This window comes from Homalodisca vitripennis, chromosome 1 (genome assembly GCF_021130785.1).
Source record: "Homalodisca vitripennis isolate AUS2020 chromosome 1, UT_GWSS_2.1, whole genome shotgun sequence".
Classification (NCBI taxonomy): Eukaryota; Metazoa; Arthropoda; class Insecta; order Hemiptera; family Cicadellidae; genus Homalodisca; species Homalodisca vitripennis.
In genome coordinates this window covers 50,353,000-50,376,078 of record NC_060207.1, presented here as the reverse complement: position 1 = coordinate 50,376,078, position 23,079 = coordinate 50,353,000, and the positions used below count along the sequence as shown (strand labels likewise).

At 34.2% G+C, this 23,079-nt stretch overlaps 1 protein-coding gene across 1 annotated transcript in view; it reads left to right on the top strand.

Annotated features, from left to right (window-relative positions):
- Positions 1-3,524: 3,524 nt before the first annotated feature.
- Positions 3,525-23,079, top strand: part of LOC124361353 — a 78,106-nt gene continuing 58,551 nt past the window's right edge. Inside the window, exon 1 of the mRNA XM_046815406.1 lies at positions 3,525-3,746. Coding sequence (XP_046671362.1) covers positions 3,644-3,746 — 103 coding nt within the window. The 5' untranslated portion in view covers positions 3,525-3,643. The remainder of the gene's footprint in view (positions 3,747-23,079) is intronic.

The following is a 23,079-nucleotide window of genomic DNA, read 5'->3' as shown; positions in this document are numbered from 1 at the left end:
ACGTATTACAATGAAAGAATTTACCAAATCTGTAGAATGTTACTATTAATTAACCATGTAAGAAAATAAAATAAAGCGATTTAATATTAAGATTAGTATTATATTAATGAAGATTGTACAATGCTATTAACAGATTTTACTCGAATCCATGCTGTTTAAAGAGATTAATTTAATTTTCTATATTGGTGAAAACTAATTTATCTTTTTTCAAGATGGAACTCATCATGTTATTCAGTGAAACCCTTAGGTCTCGAGGTTGTAAAACCAGATAGTGTTCCTTCGCTTAGTATTACCATAGCATCGAAAAAGCTTACTTAATAAATGTGTACTCGTATCTATATGATTATACAGACACTTTGATATGTCAGTTGTACTTCAATGTTTAAATCAATAAAACTCGATTAAAACCGAGGTGAAAGACAATTTCAATATTTTTACTTGCTTTCATAGGAGATGTATGTTACATTATATAAAAGAATTTACCGATCACCTTTTACCCTTATTCTGCTCCGTCTCATGGGCAACTGGGCAGTAAAAGAGAAAGAGTCGGTACAGTACAAGGTCGTTGCTACTCATAGAAAGTGCAACGGTCACAGGCAGGATTTGAAACTGCGTTATGTCTAATTCAGATCCAAAGTTCAACGTCATGCCAGAATATTAACAACATAGCAAAATAAATAAATAGTTAAGGAATGTAATTAAAAGGAAGCCGCAAACTACTGAATAATTTAAATCGTCATTGGTTGCGCAGGTTTAAATATATTAGAATATGAATGATTTTAAATTATAAACGTTTAAACAAAATATTTTTAAATGTAACTTTCAGGATAACTATTAGTAATAACGTAATGCCAAATTTTCAATTCTATGAGATCCAATTTAATCCCTCTCTTTAGGTAAGAGTCAGGTCGTTTTGCGTTTGAGAAGTTAGCCTATGTCTGTAGTAGATAAGAACAACTCGGTCCCGTGGGTGGTTTACGGTAATGAAATACTCGTGCCACGATGTCTCTTTCGTTAGTTGTTCTACTCTGTTTCCCTCCTCTTCCCTTTCCTGTCTCTTCTGGTGAAGTGAAACAAGAAAATTATATATAGAGACTCGTGAACCATAGTACGTAAACTGTGTCCAACGTACATTAGGTCCAATCTTACATTAGGTGAAACTTATCCTATCAATTTTATTTCTCAATTTACATTTGTTCGTTCATTATACCCGTGCCGTGTAATCTTCCTCTCTGTCCTTAATTAGTTTTTAATTGAAGTATCTACCTAAAACATAAGGTTAAGCAAAAATGTAAACCGTTTAAAACAGGGCGTGGACACCTTAGCCTATTGTTTAATTAAACGTTGTGAACCTCAAGAGAACAGCTTGAATGTATCACACGAATAATGTTAGGCAATTTCGAATAAAATCACCATTTGGGAAATGGAAAATTCCCATTACACTGTTATCCTTGAACATACAGCTCCTGTAGCTGACATAACCAGCGTAAAATCCTATCTTGTAAAATCCGTGGCAGCCTTATTGAATACTAATCCGACTTACATGCATCTAAGGTAAGAGGCACGTCTAACCTCTGAAATGAACAGAATACGTCTCAAATGATCGCGTATGATATAAATACTACTTGCCTACTACACAGACCGAACGTCAAAGACCGACTCCAGTACTGCATTACCTTCATTATACTGTAAGCATTTCAATCAATACACAAAGGTCATCCACTCTTATGCAAAACCCTCAAAAGTACCTTTGGCCTACTAATCAGGGTCATGGTTGCTTGGAATACTAGTTGATAACCATAATGAGTATCAAATATAATCTAATTTATCATTTTATCAGATGTGTATATTTTATAATTCCATTTCTAGTTATTAACAAATTATAATCGCATAGTTTTTGTCAAAAATGAATTAAAAAATATAATTTTTACTGTACAGTAAATATGGATGTCTCTTTCTTGGGAATTATGAGCATTATCTATATCACACATACTTATTCACATTTTGTGTTTAAATTACACTTGCCTAAAATTGTATGAAACGTAAAGGGGACTGTCGTTATAGCCTTTTGTTCCAAGAATGTTGAAACCAATCATTTCATGGAATTTACCAGAGTTATCTAATATATTGCAAATATAACATTTCATTCATTGGAAATGCTGACGTTCGATATAAAGATAAATAAATGGAAAAATGCCTAATTTCCATCCAAAGCATTACACATTTTAAGAAAAGTAGAAAACTATTTTCACTTTGAATATTACGAATGAACACAGCAGTAACTATTTTATTCATAACGAGATATAGCAACTTTCAATAAAATCTGTGTTATATAGTTCATTGTGCAATCAATAAAACAAAATAAATGGTAATATAATTTCGCTCTAGCGATCGGGAATGAAATGGTTATCGATTTTAACGTCGTGATAGTACTATGTACTAAGGAATAGGATACATCCTTATCATTGAGTGATAACCTCATATTTATATAGCAGTTATCCGTGGATTTGTATGCAATTTCTTTTTAAAAAACATGGACACGCCATGGGCATATGAATAAATGATAGTTAATGAAGATATTCCATTCCATATTGATGATTTCAGATTTAAGTTTTAACAGTGGTGTTTTGGGACTCTGAAAGTGAAACAGTTTTAATAAGTACTAGTGAAATAACCGACATTTTATTGTAAAGCTCGTACGATTTCAACAACTAAATAATCTATTTAGGATTAGGTTAATCAATTAACCTGTTTGGAAAATCCTAAGTCGAATTGCTTAGCTTTTCAGTTAACTCGCTCGTGATTTAATAAGTTACAGGGTTCTGTTATTTCAACTGAATTAGACATATTTTAGGTACATACTAATAATATATAAGTTAGTGTATATTTTTTACATCTCTGACATACATATATATATTATAGTCATTACTCTGGATCTCCTACATAAATAGTCATCAATTATTAAAGCATTGGTAAAGAAAAGCCGTACAATGAGCTAGGTCCTTACGCAGTCCAGTCGTCGGCTCTCTCTTTCTCCTAATTTTCCATTTTAAAATTTTAATTTATACTGAGAAGTCCACGATTAGGGAGCATAGTTTCCAACAAGAGAAAAGAATTTTTTTATATTCTGAAGATGAAGATCGCACAGCTTGTGTTACACAGAAGTGTCGGTTTGACGAGCTAGTCGGTTACTGTATATGTGGTGTTACACAGAAGTGTCGGTTTGACGAGCTAGTCGGTTACTGTATATACGGTGTTACACAGAAGTGTTGGTTTGACGAGCTAGTCGGTTACTGTATATGTGGTGTTACACAAAAGTGTCGGTTTGACGAGCTAGTCGGTTACTGTATATGTGGTGTTACACAGAAGTGTCGGTTTGACGAGCTAGTCGGTTACTGTATATGCGGGTAAACAGCTGTAGCAGTATCAGCCAATTATCGGTCTGCGGCCAGTTGCCGGCTCGCCTCTGCCGCTAATGTTATTGTACGGCCAATAGTGCGCGCGTGCGTGAGAGTGCGGCACGTCGTGGCGCGGGGTGGTGCGGGGGTGGGTGTCCGCGAGCCCAGTCGGTCTGGAGCCTCTACCATGCCCGTGTCGCCCGTACTGTACCCCCAGTGCGCGACTTCCCCCCAGTAGAAACTGGATGGACACGCACCCCTACCGCTGTTCCTTTCATTCACGTGTTGCCACCATGACTGCCGTACTTCCTGGATTATTGCTCTCCGTATTGGCTGTTCTCTTGGAAGGTTGGTACACGTACAGTAGGTTGTAATTTAGATAAATCCGTGGATGTCAATGAATAAATTATTTTGAATGGGCGGGAATTTTGAAAGTTTCCAAACTGATCTTTAGCTGTCATTACATTTTGTGTTATTTTAAACGTTAATTTGACCTATTGCTTCTAAATTATCTTCGTCTGTTTCATAGTCTAACAATTTTGTATATATATATATATATATGTATGTATATACCAACGGTTTAAGACGTACTAAAGTGTGTTATAATAAATGTATAACCACTGCCAAATTCTGTATTTTGGATATATGGAAATAATTTTTGTGAAACTCAAAAATTCATATAGATATGATCTCATTAGAGTGGGTTTACAAGTATTCATAAAAATATCTTGACCGTATCTCCATTATTATCTACACTATAGTTCGCCCCCTGCTCAAAAGTTGACTTCGAAGTACGCTACAATTTCGGGTTGCTGGTGGAAACAACAAATTTCGTAACTATAACAGTTTTTGCAAAAACTTGGATGTTACTGCATGATTACATTTTTGTAACAAATATTTATTTCAGCTCTGCGTCCAATTTGAACATGTACGATTACATCTAAACCATGAAGCGTTTACACACACACACACACACACACACACACACACACACACACACACACACACACACACACACACACACACACACACACACACACACACACATTAAGGTAAAGTTTCAATACCAAATCCAGTAACAAAGTCGCTAATGAATGGTCTATAAAACACGGAATACGGAAACATAGTTTATTGAAATCCTGCTTCTTTGTTCATTACCTGTAAATGGCAAAATGTCATAACCTCATAAAATCTAGAATCAAAAATTCTGAATTGTGCTTTTACCAGGAATATGCGTATTCTTTCAGTATTGTGTTATTAAGTGACATAAATAAAATTAGAATTTATAGAAGTTTATATATTTTATACTATTAGAAAGATCATAAAAAGTTTTAAATGACGTTAAAGGATATATAAGGAGGATTGAACCTAAATTGTTGTTATTCATAATATGACCACCAATCCTGTAACACGTAGATCTTACTCTAGTTATTATAGACTATCTTGGACAACCCAGTTCCTGATATCCACAAATAAACGGGAGAGGGGATAACACAAATCTCTCTCTTTCTCTGAGACTTAATGTTTCAGGTTGATTGAGACGAATCTCCAAGTGTCAGGGAGAAGATGATATTGGTATGAGACTTATGTCTTTTGAGACTGAATTAGCATCAGCGACCAATATGAATATCGGTGTAAAAGCTTCTCAGTGTATGAATAACGATAGTTTCAGATACTGTGTCTATGTAATAAACAATCTTAGAAATCAGTAGTTCACTAATACTTGACCCTTAGTAGAAGTAAATTTGCAAATTGGACAAAATTAAATAATGCTAGAATTAGGAGGCAACATTTGAGAATGTGTAACTTGTCCATCATCGAGATACAGGACAGTAAACCCCCTCATGCCTCAAATATTTTCAAAATAGGAAAAATCCTAAAACGATAAATAAGATGATCGTAATTTTATATGATGAAGTGTTTAAAAGCCTGATATGCGTAATGTATTAAATATTAGATAAAAATGTTCCCGTGATTTGCGTTTGGTGGAGAGGGTGGGGCGTTTTCTAGGCCACTGTAGGCTCAGTTGTAAAGTTAATGTCGATTAGATGAGAAACTAATTGACTATTCGAAATCCAGAAATTCTAATTTAGCTTATGTATAAAAATCATAAGTGCAGGTTTAATCACTTGTGTTATTTTTGTAAATTCTGAAACACACACACACACACACACACACACACACACACACCACACACACATATACGTGAATTACCCACGTCGCGTATTGAGCATTTTTTTCGGACCATTGGCCGAAGCGAAATACCAGGAACGCGTTGTGGGTAAGCGAAAGTACTCAAGAGACGAAATAAAACACGTTCATCGGAGATTGAGCAAAACCATAATACCCATAACCCGACGTGGGTAATCTAATTTGCCCACGTCGGGTTGTGGGTATTTGTAATTTGCGCAAACGCCGAAAAGCCTCCAAACACAACCATACCATACCCTACACTAATTCCATTATAACAAGTAAAATAAAATCAAATTTTCCTTGAAATTCCATTTATTTCAATCAAAACAAAAACTAAACAGTAAAATACAAGTATCTTATTATTGAAAATAGAAAAAAAAAAAGTTATTTTTCACACATGTACCACTTTCAATTGTTTATTAAAGTTCTTTTCAGAAAGTATTCACTTTACTTGTTAGCACAAGAAGTGCTACCGTGACATTTAGAATTGCATTTTAAATTTGATTTTACACATTTGCAAGATCTGCCCGAACACTTCTTCTTGCATCCACATCTGATGAAACCTTGTTTGGACCCGGATGACTTCATTGCTTCTTTACGGACATTGAGCTGTTCATCAGGTACATCGATGTTATTAATAAATTTATTAGGAGCTACCTGGAACTGGTTTCTGGAAAACTGTTTGTCAAGAACTCCATGCTTTGTACCAAGGGTATAGGAATCATCGTTCTTATTTATTACAAACAGCCATTACATTTCTTGGAGCTAGTCGGCCCCGGTCGACATCAGGAATGTTTTACCAAAAACGTTATCGCCGACTGAGACTGGAGTTAATTTTCTTTCAGTACGCTTTAACATTTTGGCTGCCTGACTTTTCAATGCAGTTACACAGTTTTCTCGTATTGTGTCTATGGCAGATTTTCTTGAGCAAAGAGTGCACAAAGGTAAGCCTAGGTCTTCGTTATTTAAAACTTCATAATGTATGTGCTGACCACATTCAAAAACAGCTGTTTGCTTTTGTCACAATCTATTGCTTTGTCACAATCTATTGCTTTGTCACAATCTATATTACAGAGTGTTAAGTTATCGCTGGACATAGTTTCTTTTTCTACGTGTTCATTGTTTTCTACAGTCCTTGTCAAAATCTCCGAAGCATCTTCATCCACAGCATTTATTTCTTCGTTGTCTTCTTCATTAAAACTTTTTTCAAGCTTTAGAGAACTCTCCTTCTAGTTCTTCCTCAGTAGTTATTTTTTTTACGACGTCGGCTGTCAAAGGGGAATCTAATAATCCATTTTTCTGTGGTGATCCTGAGACCATTTGCCCATCCTGAGGTGTTGTTATCAGTCATCCAAGCCACAAGACTATCTCGAACGTCTTGATTGGCCCGTTCGACAGACCCTTGACTCTGCGAGTGTCTTGGTTTTCCACTTGTACTAGTTTTATGGCACTCCATTTACTGGCTAGGTTCTCGATAACCTGAAAACCGTACCATTACCATTACAAAAAATACTAAATTCTAGGGTGGAATCTTTTCACTACAGTAATTTGTTTTTACCACTTACCCGGTTACAAAAATTCCCGTCCATTATCACTGTGAAGTATGTATGGAGCCCCAAATAAGCAAAATATATCCAAAAGGATGTCGGATACTTCATCAGCAGTTTTAGTTTTCAAGGGACGTAGAACAACAAACTTGGTGAGATGATCTTGATAATTTAAGGATAAACTTGTATTCGCCCGTCAGGCTCTGATTGCATATCAATTAGATCCACCTAAAATACAATAAAAAATACATAAATCGACTCAACATAAATGTTATGTCAACTATACCATATACCTCATTTATAACAACTGCCAGTGCGTAATACGCTTAGGTATTTTGTCAGCAAAAGGAGAAAACTGTCTTATTTAGAGAAATGCTATGATATCTTACCTGGCAGCGTGAATTTAATGCTGTCATAATGATGGGTTTAACAACCAGCCCTTTACTTTTTGACTTTTTCTTAAGTGCGCAAGGTTCGCAAAGATCCAAAATATATTTTAATTACCTCCCTGGTAATGTTACAAAATTTCTTTTTTAGCTCGGCTTCCATAGCTTTTTCTTTTTTATGACCAACTCGTAAGTGACGCTGAATGAATTGTGTCATACATTTGATCAATGCGACAGAAATATTTTATATCTGTCATTTCTTCAGTTGTTTTTTTCAATCAACATTTCTTTATCGCCAATGTTTATGACATCAAAACGATTGATTCGGCGATAATCTTTAGACATCAAGGACTGACCATTTTTTCCTCTTCTGTTTTGCCTCCTTTACTTCGCTGATAATTTTCTTTATAGCGTGGCTCCTCGATAATAAAATTTCGACTTGTGAGACCATTCTTCTTGGACATCAGATCTTCCAATTTACTGTGAAATGATTCCTTCATTTCAAACAAAATCACAAAACACAACAGCACTTTAAAATAAGTCAACACACGCCACTTACGCACAGAACAAAGAAAAACTGCTTGTGTTATAAACGACAGTGCACTAATGTCAATGAAAATAGACAGTAGGCCTATTTGTTGCTAACAGTGACGATAGTGGGGGGGGGGGGCGCATGTCTCGACCTGCACGTCTGGACTGTGGGAAACGGATTTCGGCGTTTGCGCAAATTACAAATACCCACAAACCCGACGTGGGCAAATTAGATTACCCACGTCGGGTTATGGGTATTATGGTTTTTGCTCAATCTCCGATGAAACGTGTTTATTTCGTCTCTTGAGTACTTTCGCTTACCCACAACGCGTTCTGGGTATTTCGCTTCGGCCAATGTCCGAAAAAAATGCTCAATCCGCGACGTGGGTAATTCACGTTGTCCACATCGCGGAGTGAGTAAAAATTTCGGACATTGTCCGAATTCGGTGTTTGAGTGTAACATATATATATACATAATAGTTTTAGCTATAACTTCGGTGAAATATTTATGAATGAATGAGTGAACTCTTTAGTTTACAAAGCCAAGTTAGGGCTGCTTAGTCCTTTCGTACATTATTTCTTAAGTTAATTGTAAACACACAAATTTGTTGTACTTCTCAAAACAAAAATAAAACAATTAATTCTGCAAACATGATTTATCGTGTCTTAATTGCGTAATGTTAACGTAAAATGTAAAGGATGAGATAATACATATTTTGAAAAATTAAAATATTAATTAAAATCTCGCAAAGAAATATATTGTTATTTACTTACAAAATTCGTTAAACTTTTTTATTTTAATATTATAAAAAGATAATTTTGTCTAAATATTTATTGAGATTAATTTTACAGTGTAACTGTAAAAGATGCGAATAATAAATTAAATTATGTTTACAAACATTTTATATAAAGAAAAGAAGAAACAGACGTTTTGACAAGGGGCGTTGGGAATGTTTTAAATAAACTTGATTAAAAGTACTAAGAAGGGCTCCTGGGACCTTCTGTATGTCTTGCTAACAGGGTAGTAACATTTCAAAAACATGAACGGGTCCCTTGATAAACTACCATGGCAAAAAACAGGGACTCTTAAGATGATCAGGACAATGAATATGTATTTGTGTCCATGCTGACATAAATACTTGTTAGAATCCAATTATTTCACTAATAAGTAATTTAACTTAAATAATCAGTTGTAGGTCTAAATACTTTTAATTATTGCAAAACGTATACAACAACCTCGATCAGACAAATGTATTTTTTTTCTTTCCAGAAGTGTTTTTGTAGGCCAAACGTTCAAAAATGGAGTCACGTCACTTGATTTTATGAGTTAAAAGCATTGCGCAAAGAATAACAATAGTTATAATTTATCTTCTGGTTCTCCCTATACAGTTAAACAGTTTACTTACTTAATTTAAAATTATTTGGACAGTGAATCAATCAACCAAATTTTGTGAAAGAAAAAGAATTTGTTGTGGATATATGCCTGTCGGGAATAATAAAACCGACCTAAAGAAATCCAGATTACACTAGGTCTGCACTTATAAACCAACCACTGATAACTGACCAGAGGCCAGAGATATATGCCATAAGCACCAAGTTCGGATAATATTGTTTTTTTTTTTTATTTATTTAAGTGCACGTTATAGAGAAGCTGTGCACACCTCATGGTTTTTGTGATTCCTGACTTCTGCGTATCATAATGCTCTGATATGATTAGTTTATTTTTACTAAGATTACAGTTATGTGTTAGGTTAGTTATTCACCTGAGGAAGAGATCAGATTGCAGATCTCAAAACGTATTGTTACTGTTTCATTTATGTTATGTTATATTTATTCTTATCCAATGTCCGGCAAAAACCCTGCTTCTTCACGATCCTTCAAAAACAAACTATAAACGAAGAACTAAATTTGATTTATTATATTAGGCAATGTGTACAAGTATGTTGTATTCTTCATGTAATAAATATTTTGTAAAACCAATTAGGTATATTTATAATATAACAACACTTAAGATATCATTAATTTCGACAACTGAGTTAACAAAAAATATATATATTAGTCGCAGCAATCTATCATAAACTTATCAGAGGAATAAAATACATTTGATACACGCATTTAAATATCTCTTAATCGAGCTTTGAAACATTTCTTTCTTTCCAATGCATTAATACATTCGGGAGTTTGTTCATTATATTTTGACACCAACCTGAGGCGGAACTTGTTCATAAGCCATCGTGCTGTTAGACTAAATTCTCAAGTGGTCGCTACCCCTCGAATTATATCTGTGTCACCTCCTTGTGCCAACTCACATTTATATCGTCAATATAGGGGCACCTACAAGATGTAGAAGTAACAAAAAGTCAGTAATACCAAACCCCTGAGGTCATCTCTGCATGACTCTCTAAATTTTAATTTGCAACGATTCTGACTGCCTTTTTTTGGAGCCGAGTATTTTGCACAGCCACCCCACAATCTCGATAAAATTTGCATTGGTTACGCAGAGTAAAAATGCTATTGGAAACTCTGAAATGTATCACTTCGCATGATCACTCCAAATCAGCCCTCTATTGAAATTCATTCTTAGCAATGTGTTAGAATCGACTTCCCCTAGTAGAGAATCGTCACTACCACCACTGAAGAAATTTCACTTTCTTGCTGTCTCAAGTTGGAATTCGGTTTGTTTATTAAGTGTTGATATCAAGGTTTTTTTTTTAGAATTGAATTATTTTCCATGAAGGTGGTGCATTTCAGCTTATGTTTTGACTTAGAATATTGACAGAAATATGTGTCATCTGCATATCGAACACGATGTCCGCCTTGTTCACGTTCTTGTTGTCGACGTAAACTTAAAAGAGATTGCGGCCAAAATCTAATCCCGATGGATCCCAAAATCTAATTTCGTATGCATTTCGGAAATCATTAATAGTTAGATAAAACTTCAGATAAAGTTCAAACAATTAGACTTAAGTTAGTTACACATGAGTTAATTTACAGAACCATATTTAAAATTGCTAATCATTCAACATTTTCAGACGTGTAAGGATACATATGAATACTCAATCTCAAGTATGATACAAATTTCATCGATTTAAATTTTCATTAAAATTTACCCTATGTGATTGAAGTTTAAAAACGTTGCCTGGCAGATAAAGATCATAACAATGAGTATGCAATATTTGTAAAATGGGATGTTCTAAAGAAGACACGTAAATTACAGAAATTATAGATAAATTATTGATTACACAACTTGCCGTTCAAAAAAACAACCGTATAGCAAACGCGAACTGTTGTATCTGAGAAGAAGAGTTACATATAGAAAAAAATACATGTACAAGTTTATTCTTGCAGCTATGCTATGTAACCAAGCAAATAAAATCAAATACAAGGACTTTGAATGAACAAAGAGAGGTGTTGCGTACAAGTGCCCATATTTCAAAATGCGTCACATATGTTAAGAACCGTTATAACAGACGGAAAACTGTAAAATTGTGGAACAACACATAAAGGGTTAGAACTGTATGTAAGAAGATAAAAATTTACATGCGTTTGAATAACGTGTTTCAATCGTACCAACTGAAATATATAATTATCACTACTTTTTAATTTTGTTTCATTTGTAAATAAGGATCTTTCTTTTTCAGTACAAGTAGATGTTAAATCCACTTAAATAACGTTTGAAAAGGGTTCGGTAAGGCAAAACATAAAATATATAGGTAGAGAAATTGATAAATTTCGATGACGAGAATTAATTTAAAAAAATAAATAACAAATGGAATGCACAACCTTCCTCAAATTTAGTAGCCATGGTAAGGAACACATCTTCTTATAGTAATACCATAAAAAGTCCATAACCTATTTTTTGCTCTCGACTGTTAGTATACATGTAACAACATAACATAAAATCTTTAGAAATTCTCACCAGACGATACTAGCAATGTTATTATTTACATTTATTGTGGATTGTAAACATTTTTAATTTTTTTTTAGTGTAGTTTTTAGGACATTTTTTATTTATGTATTGTGCAAGATGTCACAAAACTTCAATTTACATCTTACCAGGTAAGACCGCTTATTAAATTGCATTTAATTGATTCTCCTTAAGTTGAGATTTTTCACCTATGGAAGTATTGGATGGATTGCTTTGAACTTTCAGTTGTTCATTCCATAAATACACACATTTCAAAACATGTGAAATGCTTAAAATATGCTAGTAAAAATCTTTTCTACAATTTATTTCGTTTTAACATAACTTTAAAACATTTAATATTGTAAATTTATAAATATTAGCGCTCTAAATGGTATAAGAACACCATATAATATGGTACAAAATGTTCATAATAATTGAACCAGTGGTTTCTAAGAAAATTATACATAAATTATAGAAAAAATAACATTGGAAGGACAAGTCTTACCCAACCCTTTAACTATTATATAAATATTACAGCAAACAGAAAATATGTACGATATTAGTATGCGAAAGCTTGCTTAATATTGGTTGTATATTCCAGCGTCCTTCATTCGTGTCAGACAACCGCTCCAGAGTCCCTACTCAATCAGCATCAGATAGAGCCGCTGAAACCGTGTTATACACAGTGAAATTAGCATGTGTTGGAACGCTTAATATTGATCTTTATTTCTAGCGTCCTTTATTAGTATTAGGCAATCGCTCTTGCGTCACTACTCAATCAGCATCAGATAGGACCGCTGAAACCGTGTTATACACCACGATATTAGAATGCATCGGCCTGCTTTAATATTGATAGTTATATCTGGCGTCCCTCATTAGTATTAGACAATCACTCTTGCGTCACTACTCAATCAGCATCAGATAGTTCTGCTGAAACCGTGTTATACACCACGATATTAGAATGCATCGGCCTGCTTTAATATTGATAGTTATATCTGGCGTCCCTCATTAGTATTAGACAATCACTCTTGCGTCACTACTCAATCAGCATCAGATAGGACCGCTGAAACGTGTTATACACCACGATATTAGAATGCATCGGCCTGCTTTAATATTGATAGTTATATCTGGCGTCCCTCATTAGTATTAGACAATCACTCTTGCGTCACTACTCAATCAGCATCAGATAGTTCTGCTGAAACCGTGTTATACACCACGATATTAGAATGCATCGGCCTGCTTTAATATTGATAGTTATATCTGGCGTCCCTCATTAGTATTAGACAATCACTCTTGCGTCACTACTCAATCAGCATCAGATAGTTCTGCTGAAACCGTGTTATACACCACGATATTAGAATGCATCGGCCTGCTTTAATATTGATAGTTATATCTGGCGTCCCTCATTAGTATTAGACAATCACTCTTGCGTCACTACTCAATCAGCATCAGATAGGACCGCTGAAACCGTGTTATACACCACGATATTAGAATGCATCGGCCTGCTTTAATATTGATAGTTATATCTGGCGTCCCTCATTAGTATTAGACAATCACTCTTGCGTCACTACTCAATCAGCATCAGATAGGACCGCTGAAACCGTGTTATACACCACGATATTAGACTGCGTCGGCTTGCTTTAATATTGATAGTTATATCTGGCGTCCCTCATTAGTATTAGACAATCACTCTTGCGTCACTACTCAATCAGCATCAGATAGGACCGCTGAAACGTGTTATACACCACGATATTAGAATGCATCGGCCTGCTTTAATATTGATAGTTATATCTGGCGTCCCTCATTAGTATTAGACAATCACTCTTGCGTCACTACTCAATCAGCATCAGATAGGACCGCTGAAACGTGTTATACACCACGATATTAGAATGCATCGGCCTGCTTTAATATTGATAGTTATATCTGGCGTCCCTCATTAGTATTAGACAATCACTCTTGCGTCACTACTCAATCAGCATCAGATAGGACCGCTGAAACGTGTTATACACCACGATATTAGAATGCATCGGCCTGCTTTAATATTGATAGTTATATCTGGCGTCCCTCATTAGTATTAGACAATCGCTCTTGCGTCACTACTCAATCAGCATCAGATAGGACCGCTGAAACCGTGTTATACACCACGATATTAGAATGCATCGGCCTGCTTTAATATTGATAGTTATATCTGGCGTCCCTCATTAGTATTAGACAATCGCAACTGCGTCACTACTCAATCAGCATCAGATAGGACCGCTGAAACCGTGTTATACACCACGATATTAGAATGTGTCGGCTTGCTTTAATATTGATAGTTATATCTGGCGTCCCTCATTAGTATTAGACAATCACTCTTGCGTCACTACTCAATCAGCATCAGATAGGACCGCTGAAACCGTTTTATACGGCATGATATTAGCATGTGTCGACTTGCTTAATTTCTGTCGTTATTTCTGACGTCCCTCATTGGTATTATAAAATTGCTCCTTCGTCACTACTCAGTCAGCATCGGATAAGGCCGCTGAAACCGTGTTATACACACTATCAGGAATGATTTGTTAGATAATTATGCATGACTAACGTTAGATCACAGTAGAATCATAACGATAACGTTAGAATCGAACCACCAAATCTCCCAGTTTGATGTTCCTGTTCCATAAATGAAGATATGCTGATTTCATAAGCTATGTAATCCTTGTAAAAATATTTGTCTATTCATGTTCTTAAATATCTTGTTGACCATTATTTTAACAGCTAGGTAATATTAATAACAAATCTGAACATTTCCCTGTCAATCGTAAGTACACAGACATCAAAGATCAGTTCATAAAGCATTAAAATACCGACATTTCAAATAACCGTCCTCAACCTCTTTTCCAATTAGGCCACATTTCCATTTTAAAAACTTTGAAGAATTGAATAGTTTATTGGCAGAACCATTGTCCGAACTAAACAATTGGCTGTAGTCAAATGCCGTAACAGAGAACAAGTCGAATAGTCAGACTACTAAAATGTTCAAATATAAATTTAAATTTAGAAAATAAAAATGCAAGGGGTCATAATGGATAGCTACATCAGAAATGGAAAGAACGTGGCAATTACAAGTTAGGAAGATAAGTTCAGCTAGCGTAGGCTACAATTTAAACTTTAACGCCATGTTGTAAAATCTGACACTCCAAAATCTTTAGATGTAGAGTGGGAAAGTGTGCGCCCTCCAGGCTCAACTTCAAGAGCTACAACAATCTGATACCTAAACTTTTATAGCTCTTTACTTTGATTACGTGTACTCCTATCCTCAAATGTATACACGATACATAATATACTCGGATATCAAAATAAAAAGTAAAAAAGAACATAGTTAGAGTCAAGTTTAAGTAGAAGCAAACACAAACTTCCAAATATTTTCTTTTTAAAAATACGACCATTAAAATTTACCGTGTATTTACATTATTGAACTGTAAATTAATTTAGGTAATCAAAGCACCCATAATTATCACCTAAACATGTTATCCTGCACTAACCTGTCCAGTGTCTGACCTTAATTATTTTGCACTAACATTGTTTAATAAATTACCTACTCATTTAAAACCTGAAGAGTCGAAAAAAAGTTTTAATTTTCCCGCAGAGACTATCTTATTAACAGAGCATGTTACAGTTATATTACACTGTTGACGACTTCTGAAGTTACTGGACATATTTTAGATACATATAGTCTATATCTTGTGTTTGTAATCCATAAGACATTATAGACTTGTGAACTAATGTATTCTCTATAACATATTTGACAATTCACTATTTAACTAAGTCATGCTATATGAATTTTGTCCAATTTTATGAATAGTTATTTATGAATTCCCAGGAACCTTCATTTATTTGCATACAAAAAAATTATTATAATTGTTTAGTTTTATTTTTAGTGTTTCCATTTTCGATTTTTGAACTAATAGTGCCACCCTTAAGCGGCCCATACACTAGACGTGCAATGCACGCCGTGCAAGCACGATGTGCCAAAATTGGACGAAACGTGCCAGTGTGTGGAGGTCTCCGTGCTAAGCACGCCGTGCATTGCATGGCACGATGGCAATCAAGATCGGTTTGATTTTCGGCGTGCCGTGCCACCTGCCGCCGTGCCATCCTGCAAGTGTGTGGACCAGTCCCGCGCTACGTGCTGAGAGTGGAGTGTCTTTTGAGGTTATTTTTCGTTTTCTCGCGGCAAATACTCTCCTATATTTATCACGTCGACTGCTGACACAAACATTTTTCGTGGCAACTAACCGTTGTTCCGCCGTTATAGCTTTTCTCAGATTAGTGTCTTGTCTTTCGATGCGTGGCCTAACCTTTTCAACACATAACTAAATGTTTCGTCATCCATTCGCAAGTAGATCCTGTAATCATTTTTATGATTTTCACGTAAGTCTTTCAGTAGTCTCATATCAGAATACATTTCTCTCTCTTTTAACCAATTTTTTCGTCCATAATTGTCTTCTTCTCTTCTTCACTTTGCTATCGTCATGAATCGCACCAATCAACAATACTGTTAACGCTTTATGTTTAGTAGTAAAATATAAGAGGCATAGTAGTAAAATATCACAGCACGACAATACTACACAATATCACAATACCACAACCAACTTCTAGCACGTCACGGGACTGACTAAACTGTCAGTGTGTGGGGCACAAAGTGCCATGCCAAGCACGGCGTGCCAGTATAAAAAACTGCACGGCGTGCAATGCACGTCTAGTGTATGGGCCGCTTTATACATTCTTCGTTGTTGTAGGGAATTGTCAAGAATAACTTAAGATATCTTGAAAAATTTTAAATAAAACGTTATAACCTAGTTGTAGAATTAATTAAAAATCATACATTGTAACTAGTAACTTATATTTATGAAATATACAAATATATAAAATCAGACTAGAATAACTTGGTGATGAAATAGATGTTACATTCTAATTAAAACAAAATAGGGACTATACGTCAAGATCTAGTTACTGAAACACATATTTCTGTAAGTCTCATCACAGTTTTGGTAAAGCAGTTCGTAGAAGGGAGGGAGACGTGTTGCAACAATACATATCCGCACGTGGAACAGAAGTGAAACCAGTCCAATGATAAACTTGGTAGACTATCTCTCAGAACATCAAACGCAGGTTCCGAGTAAAGGTCTGGCTGGCATGGCATTGCGCTAAACCGTGTTGTCTTTGTTCAGATAATTACGTCAATAGAGTTATTACTAAAATCCAATTATTCATTAAATCATCTCCACTCAAACCAATTGACAAAGACATTAGTGTTTGTTGGAAACAGATTTTTACAATTATTATTTGAACAAATAAAAGGAGAAAGCAGTTTTTTAGGTTTAAAACATACATGACAGGATTAGCAGTTTATCTTCTAGAATATATTTTGTATATATTTGTATATACTTTGTATATACCGTATACTAAACTTTTTAATGATTATTATAGTATAGAAATTGTATAATCTTTTACATTTATATATTTACCTTTGAAAATGTAATTCTCACATCGTAAGTAAAACTAAAAGTCTATATTAACTCATAAGTTCCAATATTGGGGCAGCAATGAACTCCAGAAAGTTCCTTGTTAAGTGCTCTAGATCTTCGTTTTTAAAATAAACATAATTTTATATATATATATATATATATATATATTTAATGGGATCTACACTATGTAGTAAACACAGTAATGCAATTAGCAATAAAATTTTATGTAGCAGTTAGATAAAAGTAGTTGATATTACGTAAGGAGACGATTACAAAAAATAATAAAAGATTTAACCACCATAATAGCGGAAGATAAAAATTAACCATGATATTACCTACTATTATTACATATTACAGTTTTAAATATCTAGTTTTGTAGAATCGAACAGGAATTTTATGCTCCCAATTGGTTATGTAGTCCGATACTACTGACGTTCACAAGCCTGAAATAAGTTTGCATAGAGATAATGCATATGTGAGGTTAGAACTCGTACTATCCTCAAAGACCTCCAATCATATGAAAACTACTTGCTCTGGTTAGGATTATCAATGAGGCCCTAACTTTTCTGGAACTAACACCTCTTTGTTATATTTGCTGTACACACCATTAAAGAAGTTCAAAGTAAATGAGAATCATTCCTCGCTTAGGGAATTATGTAACACATTTCTGCGCAAAATGTCAAATTACGTAACAGGATTACGGACATGTGCCATTGTTATGTTACAATTTGTTACGTATAACGATGGAAAATATTGGAAACCGTGTTATAGTTTAAATCATCCATCGTCAAATAACACCAATAAGAAACTTTAAACAAAGAACTTGAATTGATTTACATTTTAGGACGGACCCAGTGTATTAGGAATGCTCATCCCTCTATAGTACAGCTAATGTTGCACACTATTATATTAAGCATGCAACTGACTACTTAGAATAGGTTTTTAAAGAGTTGTGCATTTGTGGTTTCTTATAGATGCTAAGCATGAAGCAAATTCGTTTGTTTGTTTGTGTGTGTTTTTTTTTACTAGAGGTTTAACGTGTTAGGATGAATATAAATGCGAGATTTTATTGTTCAAACTTAATTATAAGAGAACCCAATTATCGAATATACAAAAGAATAATATTCTACTTAGTAGTGCAAAAACGTCTTAATAACTACTAACATAGAGCTTATTTATTGTACCTAACATTAAACATGAGATCCTTTAATTGTAGTATTTAGGTGATTAATCTTTCTACATACAAATCTCGTGTCACGATATTTGTTTACGCCAATTTCCGAAGCCACGGAACCGATTTCAATGAAATTTTGTAGAATTGTATTGTTTGGTCCAACTGATAAAATAGAATAGTTTATCGAGATTAATACACTTTTTATTGAAAATTTAAGCTTTTTGCTATTTTAATTTTTCAATTTTGTCAACTGTTCTGTACAGCCATATTTTTAATAAAGTTAACCACAATTTTAGTGATAATATTTATGTTACGTAATAACTGTGAATGTGTATGTGCAACAGTTTCTAGATACTCAAGAGACTGGCTGGCTTCCTTGACATTTTGGAGTGGCATTTTTACACTAACATGCTTCAACGAACCGTATTTACCAGACTACGGTCCACAAAACAAGACTTCTACAACTCAAACCCTATTATAAATGGTTAGTGAAACGTTGCATAAACTTCCCAAGGATTTACCCTTGTATCGGGAGTAGATGGACCATAGTAGAATTCTCAGTCCTAAGTATGCATGTATATTGTGTTCATCAATACAACGCAATCTCAACTGTGGCACTAAAAATAACTTAGACCGAAAGATGATTGAAGAAACGTAAGTACAAAACGGTAATATAAATCATTTGAACCAGAAAAGCTCCTATTCGCGGAAAGCTTGATAAAATAGTTAGACCCTCAATATTTGATTGTCTAGCCCTTAACACTGAAATAATATATACCTCATTGTATGCCTACATACGTTTTAAAAATATCATAGGGTACCACCATATTCCACCATAAGTGCTTTAACTAAATAGGTTTGACTTTGATTTTTAAAACTAAGTGATAATACGTAATTATTGTAATTGAATGTAATACAATAAATAACAATGAATATTTTGTAAATAATAGTAATCGTATAGTAACCAAACTACAGCGAAGCATGGCCCAGCTAGTATCAACATAAAAATTACATTCATTATTTTGATTTATTTCTAAAAACGAAATGGAATTTAAACCAGAGTTGTGGGGTAAAATCTAACGGTGAAGAGCAAGGAAGGTTTCTTCAAGTCGATGTGTTATTTGATCACATAATTGGCTACACATTCAAAGTTTAAGGGATTCTATCGAACGAATGTACATATCCCTTGAACAAAGGAGAAAAAGAGATAAATGTTGCCAGCGGGGCAGGGAGGGGGATGTTATCAGCTCATCCCGTACGTTCCCGTCCTTTTGAGTTCCGTAGAGCGCACATCCCTTACAATAAAAACTCTTTCCACTGCTGTTTCCATTCTAGAAACGCTTTATACATTACACTAATGTCTCTCGTCGCCAACTCTTGCTCATTTTGTACCAGCAGTGTTGTAGTCTTGTATTGTGTTAAGGTTTATATTGTCTTACGTCATGTTTCAAGAAACTGTAATGACCATAGGTTCATAGACACATTTGAATCAATGATTAACAAACATACCACATTAAAGTTAAAGAATTTGGTTACTGCTGAAATTGGTGATCACTATATGACTCATGGTTTAAAATAACGTGGCCTTACATTTCAAGAGTATACACTAACATCATTTATCACTAAAATTACTCGTATAAATCAAATCAAGAGTGTCTTCCCCTTATTCGAATTTTTCTATCCTTATAATCCAGCTGTCGAAGATTGGTATTATAATTTCATACGCTTCCTAAATGCTTTCCAACCCCAGTCAGGAAGGGTTTCATTCATATCGTATATTTAAAGTCTTACGGGTAAAGAGTGTATGTAAATACACCCTTTTTCCCTAGTTGTTATAAATGGTACTTTTGTAAACCATAACAACTTGTTATTTAAAAATTATGTTTACAGTAAAATGCTTATTTTTATGTTTATTTTAAACTTTTTGAAGGATTTTTTGCGGAATTGGTGTTCAGCAACAAGTTCTACAAAATCCATAGCAGGCAACACGGCACCGTAGCAGATATATTCCCTGAACACATGTCAATCCTGTTCGTCAACCAATCAAATATTCATATTTTATTCTATACACCAAAACAACAAGGTTACTAATACTGCATAGTGTTTTATCTAGTTCTGTTTGTTATGTATACCCCATACAAATCGGCGTAGTATCGGGTTCTTTTTAAAATATATTAGGAAAAGTACTTCTATATTTCTCCGGACGCAATCTTTTCACTTTTAAATCAATCCTCTCAATGAAATCCGTTTATGGATAAAAGGCAGTATATACCATAAATATATCCATATTTTTATAATAAGCAAAAATACAATCGTGACGAGGGTGAGCTCTATTGAATAGTGTTCTACTCGCCAAATTTATGGCCAAAGTGTTATAGCAACCGTAAAATTATTTGTATTACTCTAAAAGTGACAAGTAGAAAAATTTATAAAGTGGGATTAACCAAAAAAGACCACTATTTGATCTTTGAAACTGTTATTTTACAGCACGGGGAGTATTTTATGTAAATTAAAATAGTACATGAGAGGAAATCGACCATTTTTGTTAATTCCCCACTACAATACACCGTAAACTAAACAATTATGAGGGTTTTAAGCTGAATTTGTGAAGGACAATGAATTGTATTATGAACTAATATGATATTTTTTAATATATTAATGATACACATACTGAGATCATATACTGCTTATTTAGAAACTCACTTTCAAGTTTGCCTCTCTACCACTTGAATACATTGCACATTAAATAGATCTGTATTATTAAGTTATTCAAAGAATTGTTTAAGGTAAATTATTTTATTACTATGATTTTACGAGTACATACAAAAATCGATAATACAATTTTAAGCGCTTGCGAAATATGACTATGTTGTTAGATGAAAAAATACTTTAAATACTACTACAAAATAAAATTCTCCTCTGCAGTATCAGTTTCCTTAGTTAAAAAGATCATTCTTTGAACGTACGTGTGTGAGGTAAGAGCGAGTGCATTGTAACGTGTAGAGGACTCGTATTGTCCATCGATGATGGTCAGAACCACGCGATTCCGAGCAATCAGCTCATGACTTCTGAATAACACTGATTAACAAAGCAACCAAGCTCGCCCGGCCGTATCAGTAATGAGTAACATACGTAGAAGACTGGAAAGGACGATAGTAGGAAGACACAAAATTTCAGTGTATATCCAGGTTTATCAGAGATCTACCAGATTAGTTACTTTGGAAACTGGGAGTGCTTCTTCTGAAAGTTATAGCATAACTACACCAAACACACTTTCTCTCCTACTTTAAGCTCAACAACATCTTCAGATACGAATAGCTAGCGGTAAACATTCACAGGAAAATGGTCTTCGACGAGACCAATGAAGCATGAAAACCTAAAAGAAAGAAAAGAGATGATATGGCATGTGTTACATAGGTCGATAGAACAAAAGATAGTACCAGCCCTTTGTAAACGTAATATCCCCCCCCCACATTTAATATGTATTTACACCCTTACAATGCGTAAAGCAGTCACAAGAGGGCACAAAACTGGCCGATTGTACCTTTAGTGAGTGATGCCCGGACCTCTAATGTATCCTACGTGTGTGTAATTTTCCCCGCTGATAAAAAAGCGCAACTTGGTTGCTAATTCCTTAATTTATGACTTGTATATTATGAACGGTATTTTTTTTTTCTAAACATGTTCTCATGTAAGTTTTTACTAGGACTTAGAACTACCAAACAATTTGTCTCATAATAATTTCTTAAACATAGAAAATGTAAAAATGCATAATGCATAATGCACAGCTTAATAAATGTGAGGATTGGTACACTTCTTATGGTACAAACAAATTTTGTTAAATTTTAAAATATGAATGACCAGAATTCATTTTGAAATGAAAAATTAATGTTATATGTTATTTTTTTTCGTTTACTATCAACTAACCGTACAAAACATTCCTAAAAAGCTATTTGAGGATAATGAATGAACCGTAAACAAGACTAACGCACCATTAAAGAATATAAATAGGACTTAATGAACGAGACCGTAAACAAAACGAGTTGGAATTTAAATTGCAGAGAACAAAGAACATTAACATAAAGCAGCTTTTTGACTCCCACAAAGGCTACAGAACCTCATTTCATTTACTTTAAAGTCACTAGCCACAATTCCAGCTTCTTCCCTGCATCAAAGAGAACTTTTATAGTTTATTTCCATTATCAATAAATTAATTTGTGGTCTACTTAATATTATTTCATCTTGGTCCTTTTTAGCTCTGTAGAAAAATAATTTAAACACGTTATACATTTCTCAATTTTCTTTGTTTCATAAGTTTTGACACAATCAATTTTATTGACTTGTTTGAAATTAGTTATCAAGTAAACTATGGTACATATGTTTACAGGAGTTCACTTGTGAGCAAATTCATTAAAAAACGCAAAGTTTTAAGGTTA